General features: G+C 42.2%; 1 protein-coding gene across 2 annotated transcripts in view; it reads right to left on the bottom strand.

The window, feature by feature from the left end:
• Positions 1-9,320: 9,320 nt before the first annotated feature.
• The window catches only part of LOC126271933 (probable ATP-dependent RNA helicase DHX35), a 208,887-nt gene continuing 204,955 nt past the window's right edge, over positions 9,321-13,252 (bottom strand). For both annotated transcript variants that reach the window (XM_049974353.1, XM_049974354.1), the window contains exon 14: positions 9,321-10,047. In XM_049974353.1, the coding sequence (XP_049830310.1) occupies positions 9,921-10,047 (127 nt within the window). In that variant the 3' untranslated portion in view covers positions 9,321-9,920. The remainder of the gene's footprint in view (positions 10,048-13,252) is intronic.

Here is a 13,252-nt window from a genome sequence, read left to right as displayed (position 1 = left end):
TCAATGGTTAGGGATGCTATTCTACGGCTCGCTCCTGATAAAGAAGTTCGGCAACGTGCCCTACAACTGCCAAACCCGTTGTTGTTGGAAGTTCTAAGCATCGCTCAATCCTCTGAAGTGTCTCACGATGCTGGCGTGCAGATAGACGCATGGTGTGATGTAGGCGCTGTACAGTCAACTTTCGACACGGACAATTTGCCTGTTTCACAGGAGAACGAAGATGTGGCGGCGGCTCACTTGCGTAAACAACGTTGCGTTGGGCCGCAACGCTCGCAGCAAAAACAGCAACCACAGAAGCAGGTTCGTTCCGCACTTCCTTCTTGTCCACGTTGTTTCGTACAGCATGACAGGGTCACGTGTCCAAAACGTTGAGCCACATGTAATTCTTATAGGAAAAAAGGCCAAATTGCTTCTGTGTGTCAGTGCCCTAAAGTTCCTGTCAATGAGGACAAGGCATCGGACATGGATGTTCACTGTGTGCTTTCTCAAACAAATAAGTTGTTTGTTACTGTTCGTGTTCTGGATAAAGACATCCGCATGCAAGTGGACACTGGCTCTGTAGTAACTCTCATTAGTTCTCGCACATATCTGGAGATGGGCTCCCCTCCTTTGTCTCCAGTTACGCGAAATCTGAGAACTTATAATAAACTGAAAATTCCTATCATTGGCCAGTTTGATGCTTCCACTGCCTACAAGTCTGTTGTTAGGCCCCTTACGTTTTATGTGGTGGATCATGCGGGCACTGAAAACCTGTTCGGTTATGATTCTTTCCAGTTGTTCGGGTTCTCCAATGATGATGACGCGCACCTCATATCTGAGGATATTCCGTATAAACCTCATATCTGAGGATATTCCGTATAAACAGCTGGATGGATTGTGTTCTGAATTTTCGTCCGTGTTCTCTGCTGGTCTAGGTCGTGCCAAGGAGTTTTGAAGGCCACATTACTCTTAAACCTACAGCTCGCCCTAAGTTTTTCCGGGCACGCCCTATTCCGGTGGCGTTGTGTGCACCTGTCAAGGCTGAGATAGACAGGTTAACAGCTTCAGGGATTCTCCTTCCTGTTACCTCCAGCGAATGGGCTTCACCAATCGTGGTGGTTTCTAAACCAAACAGGAGTCTGCGATTGTGTGGTGATTTTAAAGCCACTGTCAACGCTCAGAGCTCATTGACACTTATCCTCTTCCCCGTCCTGAGGAGTTATTTACCAAGCTCGCTGGGAGCCAGTTCTTTTCCAAACTTGTCTTATCGGAGGCGTACCATCAGTTGCCGTTGGATGCTTCTTCCAAGGAATTTCTCATAATCAACACTCCTTGTGGGTTGTATCAGTACCAGCGGTTACCATTTGGCATCGCTAGCGCGCCGGCCATTTTTCAGCAGTTTTTGGAACAGCTCACGGCTTTTGTTCCTGACTGCATAAACTATCTGGATGACATTGTTGTCACGGGGGCCTCCACAGAGGAGCACCTTCGCAATTTGAGTTCACTTTTTCGGGTTTTGCATTCGGCTGGGTTGAGGTGCAATCTGGACAAGTCACAGTTCTTCCAACCCTCCATTGTGTATCTTGGTTTCCACTTGTCCCGTGAGGGTATACGTCCCCTACATCAGCACGTTGTGGTCATTAACGCTCTACCCCGGCCGTCTATGGTCAAAGAACTTCAGGCGTTTCTAGGCAAGATTGTTTATTATCACAAATTCATTCCATCCGCGGCAGTGGTAGCTCATTCTCTGCATCAGCTGTTACGCAAAAACGTCCTTTTCTGTTGGTCCGACAAGTGTGAGCAGGCTTTTGTCCGCCTTAAGGGTCATTTGCAGTTGGCGTCTTGTCTTGCCACATTCCCTCTGGGTCAGCACTTGGTTCTAGCAACTGCGTCACAGTATGGCCTAGGGGCTGTTCTCACCCATCGGTATGAGGATGGGTCAGAACGACCCATCGCCTATGCTTCCAAGACCCTCAATGATGCACAACGGCGTTACTCTCAAATTGAAAAGGAGGCGCTCACTATCATTTATGCTCTAAAAAAGTTCAGCGTTTTTTTGTGTGGTTCTAAGTTTCACCTCATCACCAACCACAAGCCGCTGATCTCTCTGTTCAGCCCATCGGCATCGCTTCTGGATAAGGGAGCTCACCGCCTGCAGTGTTGGGTCTTCTACTTGTCTCGTTTTCACTATGAGATTCACTATCGCCCCACGGCCCAGCACGCCAAAGCGGACGCATTGTCGCGATTGCCGATAGGCCCCAACCCGGTTTTCAATTGTGATGACCTACTCTGTTTCCACATTGATGAGGAAGAACGTCGTGCGATCGAGGGTTTTCCACTTACAGGTTCGCAGGTCACGTCGGCTACCGTGCGGGACCCGATCCTTCGTCAGGTGATCGGTTTTGTTCAACAGGATTGGCCGGACAGGGCCAAGGGCCGGGAATCGGATCCCCTTCGCAACTACCATGCCTTGCGCCTTCGTCTGTCTGTTCATGATGGTGTTGTTGTTCTGGCCACGGATGGCGCATCTCCACGGGTCGTGGTGCCAGCCTCTCTTCGCAAAGATGTTCTCAAACGGTTGAATGAAGGCCATTGGGGTATTTTTCGGACTAAGTCCCTGGCCCGCAGGCGTGTTTATTGGCCCAGTATTGATTCGGTCATCGCACACATGGTTGCTGCATGTGGTCAGTGTGCCCAACAACTGGCTGCACCTCTTACAATGCCCTCTCTGTGGCCTGATCCGGTGCAGCCATGGGAATGGGTGCACGCTGACTTTGCCGGCCCCTTCCTCGGTACTTATTGGTTACTGTTGATTGACGCCTTCTCGAAGTTTCCGTATGTTGTTCGATGTCGGTCGCCCACCACTGCGGCAACAACGCTGGCTTTGTCCAAAATCTTTGCGCTAGAAGGTCTTCCATCCACGATCGTCATGGACAATGGCCCTCAGTTCTCTTCGCAGGCCTACCATGATTTTTGTACTGGACAAGGGATTCATCATGTTACAGCACTGCCCTTCCATCCGCAATTGAATGGGGAGGTCGAGTGCCTTGTCCGCACTTTCAAAAGCCAGATGAAAAAATTCCTCAGTGATTTTTCCACAGATGACGCTCTGCTGCAATTTCTGAGTTCTTATCGCTTCACGCCTCTGGGTGATCGCAGCCCTGATGAACTCTTGCATGTCCGCCAACCGCGCACTCTACTGCACCTGATTCACCCTGTCAGTCCTTGTGTTGTGTCCCCTAGTGCCGGAAAATACTCAGTGGGTGCCGACATGTGGGCACGAGGGTATGGATCTCGCCCTAAATGGATTCCAGGGGTGGTCAAGGCTCTTCGCGGCCGCCGGCTTTGTGAAATACGTGCGGACGACAGAATGGTTGTTCGCCATTACGACCAGATACGCCCAAAATGAGTGGTGGCCACGCCGGTGCCACTGCCCCTTCCTTTACCTCCACCAGCCCGAGAAGCCAGTCCTGTCACTGCTGCCGATCTACCGTATGTGTTGATGCAGCCGACTTCGCTACCGCTTCCGAGTACGCCGGAACCGGCCCCAGTCACGACGCCGCCTTCTCCGGGACCCATCTCGCTGGAGCACACCTCCAGGTACACAACACCTATGGATGATGCTCCGGAGTTTTCACCCATCATCTCGTGCAGGAGGCATGTTCCACGCACGAGCTTCCATCCTGGACATTTTCGACCACATTCTCGTGTCTCTCTGCGGGATCTTCTCGGGGCCTCACAAGAGGCCATGGATGTCTCCACACTGTCTATGTCTCCAAGGACACAAATGTTTTTTTTTTTTTTAGGGGGGAAGTGTTGTGACAGTGTTACGACGTTTAACAGTGCCGCCATGACAGTACGCGCAAACGGCGATAGAGGCACTCCGCAACACGGCTGAGCGCGGGAGCGCGACCTAGCTATGTACGGCGCTGGCCGCATATCATGGCACGGCAGTCAAATAAGAGATAGTGAGTTATCATGTAACCAGCTATTGTTTCTAAGTGAGAGTGTTTGAATATCCACGCAATTATTGGTGATTAAAGGTTATAACACCTCCCTTTTTTTGCTTGTGTGTCTTTCCACATGCCATGTGTTCTGGAAAGCAGTCACATCTTGGACAGCCATTGTTGGTGAAGCCTTCACTCCCCAGCCCATACTTTGCTTTTGGTGTTCCTAGTATGCCCTCTGTCCAGAACCCCTTCTATGCCCTCTGAGCATTACCGTTCCCCCTCTTCCCTCTTCAATTCCACTGAGTTGGCCCTGCCATCTCCTCCTAAAGGGTGCGAGGTACTGGAGCTGGTCCCATCATTACCCCCACGTCTTTTTGGATTGTCTACGGGCACGGCTGCAAGTGTTTTATCACTACCAGTAAGCTGCACGCATACCGCTGGTGTAGTGGCATAGTAATCACGGAACTATTTTCTTCATCCACGACTACGTGACTGCACATACAAAGCATTTCAGAAAGTAAGTGTACTGTGGCCATAATGGGCTGCAGCTGAGCAGCACGGATCCTCTGACCAGAGCAATCATCACAGGATCATGGTAGTATGTAAACTAATGTTTTAGTGTCCAGTTATGTGAAAGATGTTGGCAAGAAACTCCATCAAGTGCAAGACACGTACTTCAATCCGCTTCCTACTCGCAGAAGGAATAACACCTACTGAATCTTTTTCTCAAATTAAAATGGTTTACATTAATGTGCTATCAACAGGATGAATGTGTTTAACTGGTGCATGGAGTTTAGTGGAGGCAGAACAAATGTTCATGATGAACAGAGGCATGGAAGACCTCCCAATTTGACTAATGAGTGGTGCAAAAAATCAAAGAACTGTTTGTGTAGACTACCGATTGGCAGTTGATGAAATTTATGCGATGTTTTCACAAATCTCCAGAACCCTATTATGTGACACACTCACAGAAATGCTGAGATACCAAAAACTGTGTGCAAGATGGGTCCTGAAACAACTGACAGATCAGCATAAGAAAAATTTGGTTGATAGCACCTGCAAGTTTTTTGAGCAACTTGAATTTGAAGGTGAGAATTTTCTGAGCTCTACTGTGACTGGAGGTGAAATGTGGGTGGCTCATTAGATGCCTGAGCCAAAAAGCCAGTCATGACAGTGGTATCACACCAATTCCGAACATGCCAAAAAATTCAAAACCATAATTTTGGTAAAAAACATGGGTCCATTGTTTTGGGACTGAAAAGGCATAATTTAGTCAAATTTCTGCCTCATGGGGAGACCATTACTGTGATACCCTAAAGAAACTCAACAGGAGCAATCAGAACATCAGGAGGGGAACCTCGAAACATCAAGAGGGGAATACTGATGAGAGAAGTGTGCTTGTTGCATGACAATGCTCATTCTCACCAGCCTTACCCACCATGGCACTCTTGCACTAATTTGGCTGGGATGTTTTGAACCGACCCCCATATTTTCCTGACTCAGTAACTTCTGATTGTCATCTTTTCACCTCCCTTTAAAGAATGCATGAGACGAATTAAATTTTAAACCTACAAGAAGGTGCAGGACGACATTCTGAAGTGGGGAAAGGAGCTGGGAGAAGAGTTCTTCGAAGATGGCATAAAGGAGCCTGTGCCATGGCTCCCCACTTGCATTGAGCCTATAACAAGTCTCCTGTGTGTGTGTGTGTGTGTGTGTGTGTGTGTGTGTGTGTGTGTGTGTGTGTATAACATGTGAGAAAAATATATCTAAAAACAAAGATGCTGTAACTTACCAAACGAAAGCATTGGTACGTTGATAGAGACAATAAAAAACACACAAGCACACACACAAATTTCAAGCTTTCGCAACCCAAGGTTGCTTCATGAGAAAAGAGGGAAGGAGAGGGAAAGACGAAAGGATGTGGGTTTCAAGGCAGAGGGTAAGGAGTCAGTCCAATCCTGGGAGCAGGAAGACTTACCTCAGAGGGAAAAAAGGAGGAAAAAAGGACAGGTATACACTCACACACAAACACATATCAATCCGCACATATACCTGTCTTTTTTTCCCCCTAAGGTAAGTCTGTTCACTCCTGGGATTGGAATGACTCCTTACCCTCTCACTTAAAACCCACATCCTTTCGTCTTTCCCTCTCCTTTCCTCTTTCCTAATGAAGCAACCTTTGGTTGCGAAAGCTTGAAATTTGTGTCTGGGCTTTTGTGTTTTTTACTGTCTCTGTCAACATACCAACACTTTCGTTTGGTAAGTTATACCATGTATACTATCGATTCTTGCATAGGTCAAAATTATATTCATATGATTTTGTATAAGGTATATTATATTTCAGGCTAAGAAGTATAAAAAAGAAATTAATGTGTTACAATCAATATGTTGTAACAGTTAAAATTACTCTTCTTTTAAAAATAATTGAAATTATGAAATTTCCGGCATACTTTAAATTCATATTATTAATTGCACAATCTAACACTAATTATCAAATTTATTTCTGGATTTATATATAAAATAATGATATAATTTGGCAAAGACAGCAAGAATGTACTCCTAGACATAATAAGATTTTGAGCCACCACCACCAACAACAACGAGATAATCAAGGTAAGTAAAAAAGTTCTTCTTATGTAATCTTACTCCTCTCTAAGTTTTCAAAGAATGAGAACTTTAATAGTGATGTGTAGGAGGGTAAGATTACAAACCAGATGGTGATATGTGGAAAAACAGGTAACAAGTGTATCAACAATATTTTGTAATCTTTTTCAAATACATTTTTTTCTAAAAAACATATAAAAATCTGGTGAACTTACTTTCTTAAAACGCCTCCTATCTGTGCGCACCATCCGTGGTGCCACCGACTACATGCATTTCAGTCAGCTTGACTTTATACGCTGTACTAAGGCCAAAAGTAGACAGATGGTTCTCCTACTTATGGCAATTTCACTGGTTGCTTGTGACCCACCAGTCAGAGTCTCACTGTCCATCTAGCCATCCCACTAGTATCCCCAGGGACCACCACTGCTCCCATTCGTCTCCAATGCCTGCCGGATTCATTGCCACCACCTCAGCTCTACACCAGCACAATCTGTCAGCATCATCACATCCTAAGTGACCACACTGGTAGAGTGCTGTCTCACAGCTACCTCCAATGCCTGCCGACACTGCCATTGCCCAGAAAAACATCACACTTGCCAACTCATTGGCCTTGCTATGTCCCAGGTGGTGAATGCTGATTGAGTGCTGCCTCACCAATGGCTAGTGGTGCTGGCTTATTGGGCTACTGATGCTGCTAGTCTTATTGGGCGCCAGTTGCACCTCTCTCACCCCAGTGTCAATCACCGGGCATCTGTCGCACCCTCCCACACATTACCTGGTGCCAGCCATGTGCTGACCACATCTCCATGCCAGGTCAAGACCAGATTGGAAAGAGCACCTTACATCGTGTTGTTATTAACCTTGTGCAGTAAACTGTTGCAGACATAACTGGGAACACTATTTCTTCCTGTGTCCTTGCCACCAAGTAAGGACACAAAACATATTATTAACTAGTGAAAACAAAGTAAAACATCTTGAAAGTAGTGAGGTTCATACCACTGGCAGAGCATGTGCTTTGTTCTTCTATGGTAATCAGAGGAATTCATACCTATGACATCTAGCAGCTGAGAGCGTAAGTAGGGTGTCACAGAAATTTATTTGCTGGATAATGCAGTTACTTGGAGGAATAAATGTACACAACTGGTAACACCATGCTCTGCAGTAAGTTTCCTCATAACTGGCTAGGTCAGAGGAAGGCAAGAGATACCACATACAGTGGAACTTTGTCTCATAAAGAATTGTGGTGCTTGACCTATCAATCGGGTTTAACACAACTTTACAGTTTTTTATCTAGGAAAATGTGAAAGGATATTGCATGAGGTATACCTTTTGCTGTAAGTGAATGTCAATAAATCACCATTAAAGAATTCCATACATTATTTGTTTCTCTTTTCATTTTGAGCTTTTAAGGTACAAGGGCAGTTTGAAAAGTTCTCAGAATCACCATGAGAGGTCAGTGCTAGGGCAACGAGTTTTTCAGTTGATATTCATTAGATTGCTGTCACTTGGAAGAGAGCTGTGGTGGTGATGTGGCTTTGTTGTTGTTCCTGCAGAGTGATTTGCGAATATGGAAAAAATTGAGATTTGACCAGTGGTGAAGTTCTTTGTAAGGAAAAGTATGAAAGCAAAGGACATTCATGCCGATTTCCATAATACATTGAGGGACTCTGCTCCATCATATTCAACTGTTGCCAAGTGGAAAAATTAATTTAAATTTGGTCTAGAGAGCTTAGATGATGATCAGCACAGTGGTCGGCCAAGACATGTCACTACTCCAGAAATCATTGCAAAAGTGCACAAAATGGTCATGGAGGACCACCAATTAAAAGTGCCTAAATTGCTCATGCTTGCCAGATGCCATCTAAAAGGTGTATCACATTTTAACTGAAGAATTAGAAATGAAAAAATTATCTGCACGATAGGTGCCACAACTCTTGAGCTGGATCAAAAACGCATGAGAATGGATGTATCAGAACAATGTTTGGCCTGTTTTAGAAAAAACGAACAAGATTTTTTGTGCCGGTTTGTGACCACAGATGAAACTTGGGTGCACTACTATACCCCAGAGGCAAATCAACACTCAAAGTAGTAGAAACATGCTGATTCTCCACCACCAAAGAAAGCAAAGACAATGCCTTTGGTAGAAAAGGTCATGGTATCAATGTTCTGGGATGTGAAGGGGATTCTGTTTGTAGATTGTCTCCCCACTGGGAAAACAATTACTGGAGAATACTATGCCAACCTCTTGGTCAAATTGCAACAAAATATATGTGAAGAAAGGCCACATTTAGCAAGGAAGAAAGTCATCTTCCATCAAGACAATGCACGCCCACACGTGTCATTGCCCTGGAAAAATTACATGAACTATTGTATGAATTGTTGCCACATCCACCTTATTCACCTTATATGGCTCTGTCAGATTTTCATCTCTTCCCAAAACTGAAAATTTTTCTTGGTGGGCAAAGAGTCACTTCAAACTAAGAATTGTTGGCAGGAATTGACAACTATTTTGCAAGCCTGGAGGAAACTCATACCTGCCAGATGGGATAAAGGCACTGGAATGTCATTGGACCAAGTGCATTAGTCTACAAGGAGACTACATTGAAAAATAAAAAAAATAAAAAGTTTCAGTGACGTAAGAACTTTTTTTCTACTCTGTTCCGAGAACTTTTCAAAGCAGTCTCGTAGGATGTCTTTATCTCCTGCGTCAGACACAGCGTTTCAAACAAACCTGTAATTTCTGAAGTTGTAGCAATATGTGTAGTTACAATAAATTTACAGTTCAAATCATAATAAAATACCCATTGTTTTAATGTCAGTCTTCTTGTGCCTGGAACTTTCTTACATTTATAATTTTTGTCTGAAATATTATTGTTGTAAATCACTCAGATACCTCACACATACAAATTTAAATGCAATTTACATAATGGAATATGATATGTCTATTGCTTTAACACACACATTACAGCAATTTACTGACATACAGAATTTAATGACGTGAACAATGAAAACTTGTTTTTACACAAGGTTTCTTCCTTAGTAATAGAATACATTGTGTGCCAGACCACAAGCAAATGCAGGTTTTGCTTTTCATTGGTAGCTACCTGAACTGTCCACAGGAGCTTGAGGAACACATTCTAAAAGTCATTCTGCTTTTATTAATCTCTTATTTTTACATGCTTCCAATAACTTCTCCTCTAATTTCTGCAGACTAGGTGGACTCCCCAGTTCAAGTATGGTCAAAGTGACAGCTTTAATGTAACATAAAATTTCATTTCATACCTGCCAGTATTGCAGAAAGAGACAGATCTTTCATTACAAGATCTAATCACATGTACTTTGAAGTCTTACAAAATTAAGTACTTAGTCAGATTGCCATTAAAATGATTAGTAATCTTTATCAACTGTTTTCTGGTAGAAGTGAGGAGCTAGTTCTTCGAGCCATGAAGGCTCAATAACAGTCAGATCTCTCATGTATGCTTCATTTGTGTAAAGAATTTCACAGTATAATAACCTGGAATAAAAGATAATAAAATATAAGACATGTGAAAAAGTACATAAAGAAAATGTTGCTCAATAACAAAACATTAAATGAATGTTTAATAGAATTTTTTCATTAATGAAATAAATTCACATTTAAATTAAAAGTCATATCTCTCCTTGCACTGATAGCAGCTCTATGGAATGACAAATTTTTTATACCATTGGGTATTCTAAGGTCATTGGTAATGAATCTAGTACCAACAACAAAAGCTGTAGCAGTAGTAGTAGTAGTATTAGTAGTACGAGAAACAGCAGCAACAACAACAGTGAAAGAAATAAGAAAGAAAGAAGTTATAGAATAGGATGTTGTGGAATACTACAATAACCAATAGTTACAAGAAATTATGACCTGCTGAACTTAGAAAACACCAGCTAGTAAATTAATGAGCATTTTACTGTAACACCACAAACCATGCAGTACAACAACTGATCAAAGAAAAAATTAGATGTTACACAGCCTACTAAAATAACTTAAGAGAGGAGACTACTATAACAAATCTGACTTATAGGATGTTTAAATTATTATTTTGTCCAGCTTGTTTGTTGGAAATATGTTAATCTGCAACTGTTATCATCAATTTTATTAAGTAGCAGCTCAAGTTACATTAAAATATATGTATTCATATCACCACGTTCGATCCCAAGACTGTTATCAGTGATCAGTCCTGAATATAAAAACAGACATGAGTCTTAAAATGAAGCATTATCTGCTAAACATAGTGTAATTATGAATAATGTTGCACAATAACCTATCATAAGTAAAATGTATATCCATATAAGCAGAAGTCATGTTGTGAGTCTGAGGACTCAAGACACACTGGGGAATGAAAGTAGTTGTTGCACTTCTTGTTGTGATCTGCAGTCACAGAATAGTTTCATGCACCACTGAAAAATAGTCTAGCCCATGCAAGCCTCTACATCTCAACATCTAAACACACTCTCTCTCTCTCTCTCTCTCTCTCTCTCTCTCTCTCTCTCTCTCTCTCTCGCTCTTCCCTCTACTACCAAACTAATGATTCCTTGAAGCCTCAGGATACGTGCTACAAACCAATTATTTCTTTCACTTAAGTTGCAGCATAAATTTTTCTTTTTCCAAATTTGATTCATTTCCTTTACTCTATTACTTGCTCAGTGTACAGATGGAGTAACATCAGAGATAGGCTACAACTCCCACCCCCCCCCCCCCCCCCCCTTTTCAATTATAGCCTCAGTTTCATGTCCTTCGAATCATAACTACTGTTTAGTTTCTGTATAAGTTATAGATTGCCTTTTTCTCCCTGCATTTTATTCTTGCTATCTTCATAATCTCAAAGTGTGTATTACGACCAACAGTATCAAAGGAAGTCTCTAAATCTACAAATACTGTAAATGTAGGTTTTCTTTTCTTCAGTCTCTCTTCCAAGGTAAGTTTTGTAGGGTCAGTATTGCCTCATTTGTTTCTATTTTTCTGCATAACTGAAACTAATCTTACCTGAGGATGGCTTTTATAAGAGGGAAGGGGGTAACAGACACCAGCTGTGTACAAACAAATATGGTGTTAGGTTTTTAAGACTCTTTTTTGCAGAAAGAAAACGTGACACTTTTTTTAAAATTTTGTGTAGATTTATCCTTAAACTGGTTCACCATACAAGTTCAGTGCCTTGTCCTGCAAATTTAATGTGAAATTAGTCTTTAAAACTGTTAATATTCTTGATAAAATACCAACACACAGCATTAAAACCGACATACAAAATATTGAGGCAGCAGATCCAGATAAACATCCAACACACTGAATGTGAACCATTTTGCATTGGCCAACCACTAGTCAAAGATATGAACAATGCCAGAAGCATTGGAAAATCTATTTTTTTAAAAAAATTATACCCTAGATTCACTCCTTCAAATGCCCAACATCATTAATCTTGACGGAATAAACCTCATTTTGTTAGTATACCCCACACTGAAAAATCAACGTGTGTGATACGTGAGGGTTGAGGAGTCAATTCAACAGTACCTTATCTGCCAATAATTTGATCAAAGTTTTCATTTAGAAAGGCTCTCATAATAACTTCATAAGGCAGTAGCGCTCCATGTTGTTGCCATATAAGCTTTTCCTTAACTGGCTGCAGATGTTCAAAAGTGGACTATTTTCCACTTCTTGAAGCAAATCTAAATGATTTATGGAACTGACATAATCTTTAAAAAAAAAAAGAAGCACCAATTAGCCCACTGCTCATACACTCACATCAGGAGAATTTAACTCTATTACCGCCACATCATGGTGATTCACAGAATACCAGTAAACACTGGTGTGTCTGTTCACTGTGCTATTCACTTTAAAATTCGTTTCATTGCTCCAAAGAATGCTTTTGTAAAACTTGGGATTGCCTCTTGTTGGTTGTGTACAACTCACACAATTTCATACGCCTGTACAGATCATCTTCATTTAGGCATTGAAGTAAATTAGGCCTATATGTATTGATTTCAGCTAAATTGAATCATTCATGTACTTTTTATTTCTATTCCATACACTCTGGCTCCTTTTCTTTGGGATATAGTCGACGACTGTAGAAAACACGTGATAACATCAAGGTTCTTTTCTGTAGTAACAGACTCTGGCCTATCTGAATGAGTAAGCTCAACAACCAATCCAGTTGCAAATACCTTGTTGAGATGGAAGTTGGATTTTGCAAAAACATTCCACAAACAAATCAAAAATATCACTACAATTATAGACATATTTCGACCATGTTAATAGAACAAATACAAGCTGTTCTGTAGTTAACTTTCTAGTAATTGTTTCTCAGATAACAACAAATAACATAATCCAAAACTGCTAGTGTCAACTGACCTATGGATACTTCGCACAAGTAACTTTCACAACTGACAACCACTACTCTAGGCAATTCAATCTCTAAGAGTTCTTAGTGACAACTTACTTTTGGCCCACTCTGTTTATTACTGTGTCGGCATTTGATTCAAAATATGGTTTACTGAATTTTATTTGTGCCCGACTTAGCCTGACTTAGCCTCCCCCCCCCCCTCCCTCTGCCACCTCCCCCCCCCCCTCCCTCTGCCTTCTCTGCTGCCTCTGTCTATTACCATTTTTCCCTATTATTATTCTACTAGATTCTAACACACTCCAACTCATTACATTATTTTTGTTGTGCAAGTTTTTAAATGTTTGTATGGGTACA

This window comes from Schistocerca gregaria, chromosome 5, assembly GCF_023897955.1.
Source record: "Schistocerca gregaria isolate iqSchGreg1 chromosome 5, iqSchGreg1.2, whole genome shotgun sequence".
NCBI classification, from domain to species: Eukaryota; Metazoa; Arthropoda; class Insecta; order Orthoptera; family Acrididae; genus Schistocerca; species Schistocerca gregaria.
Note: the sequence above shows the minus strand (reverse complement) of the source record. Positions and strands in the feature narration are given on the sequence as shown.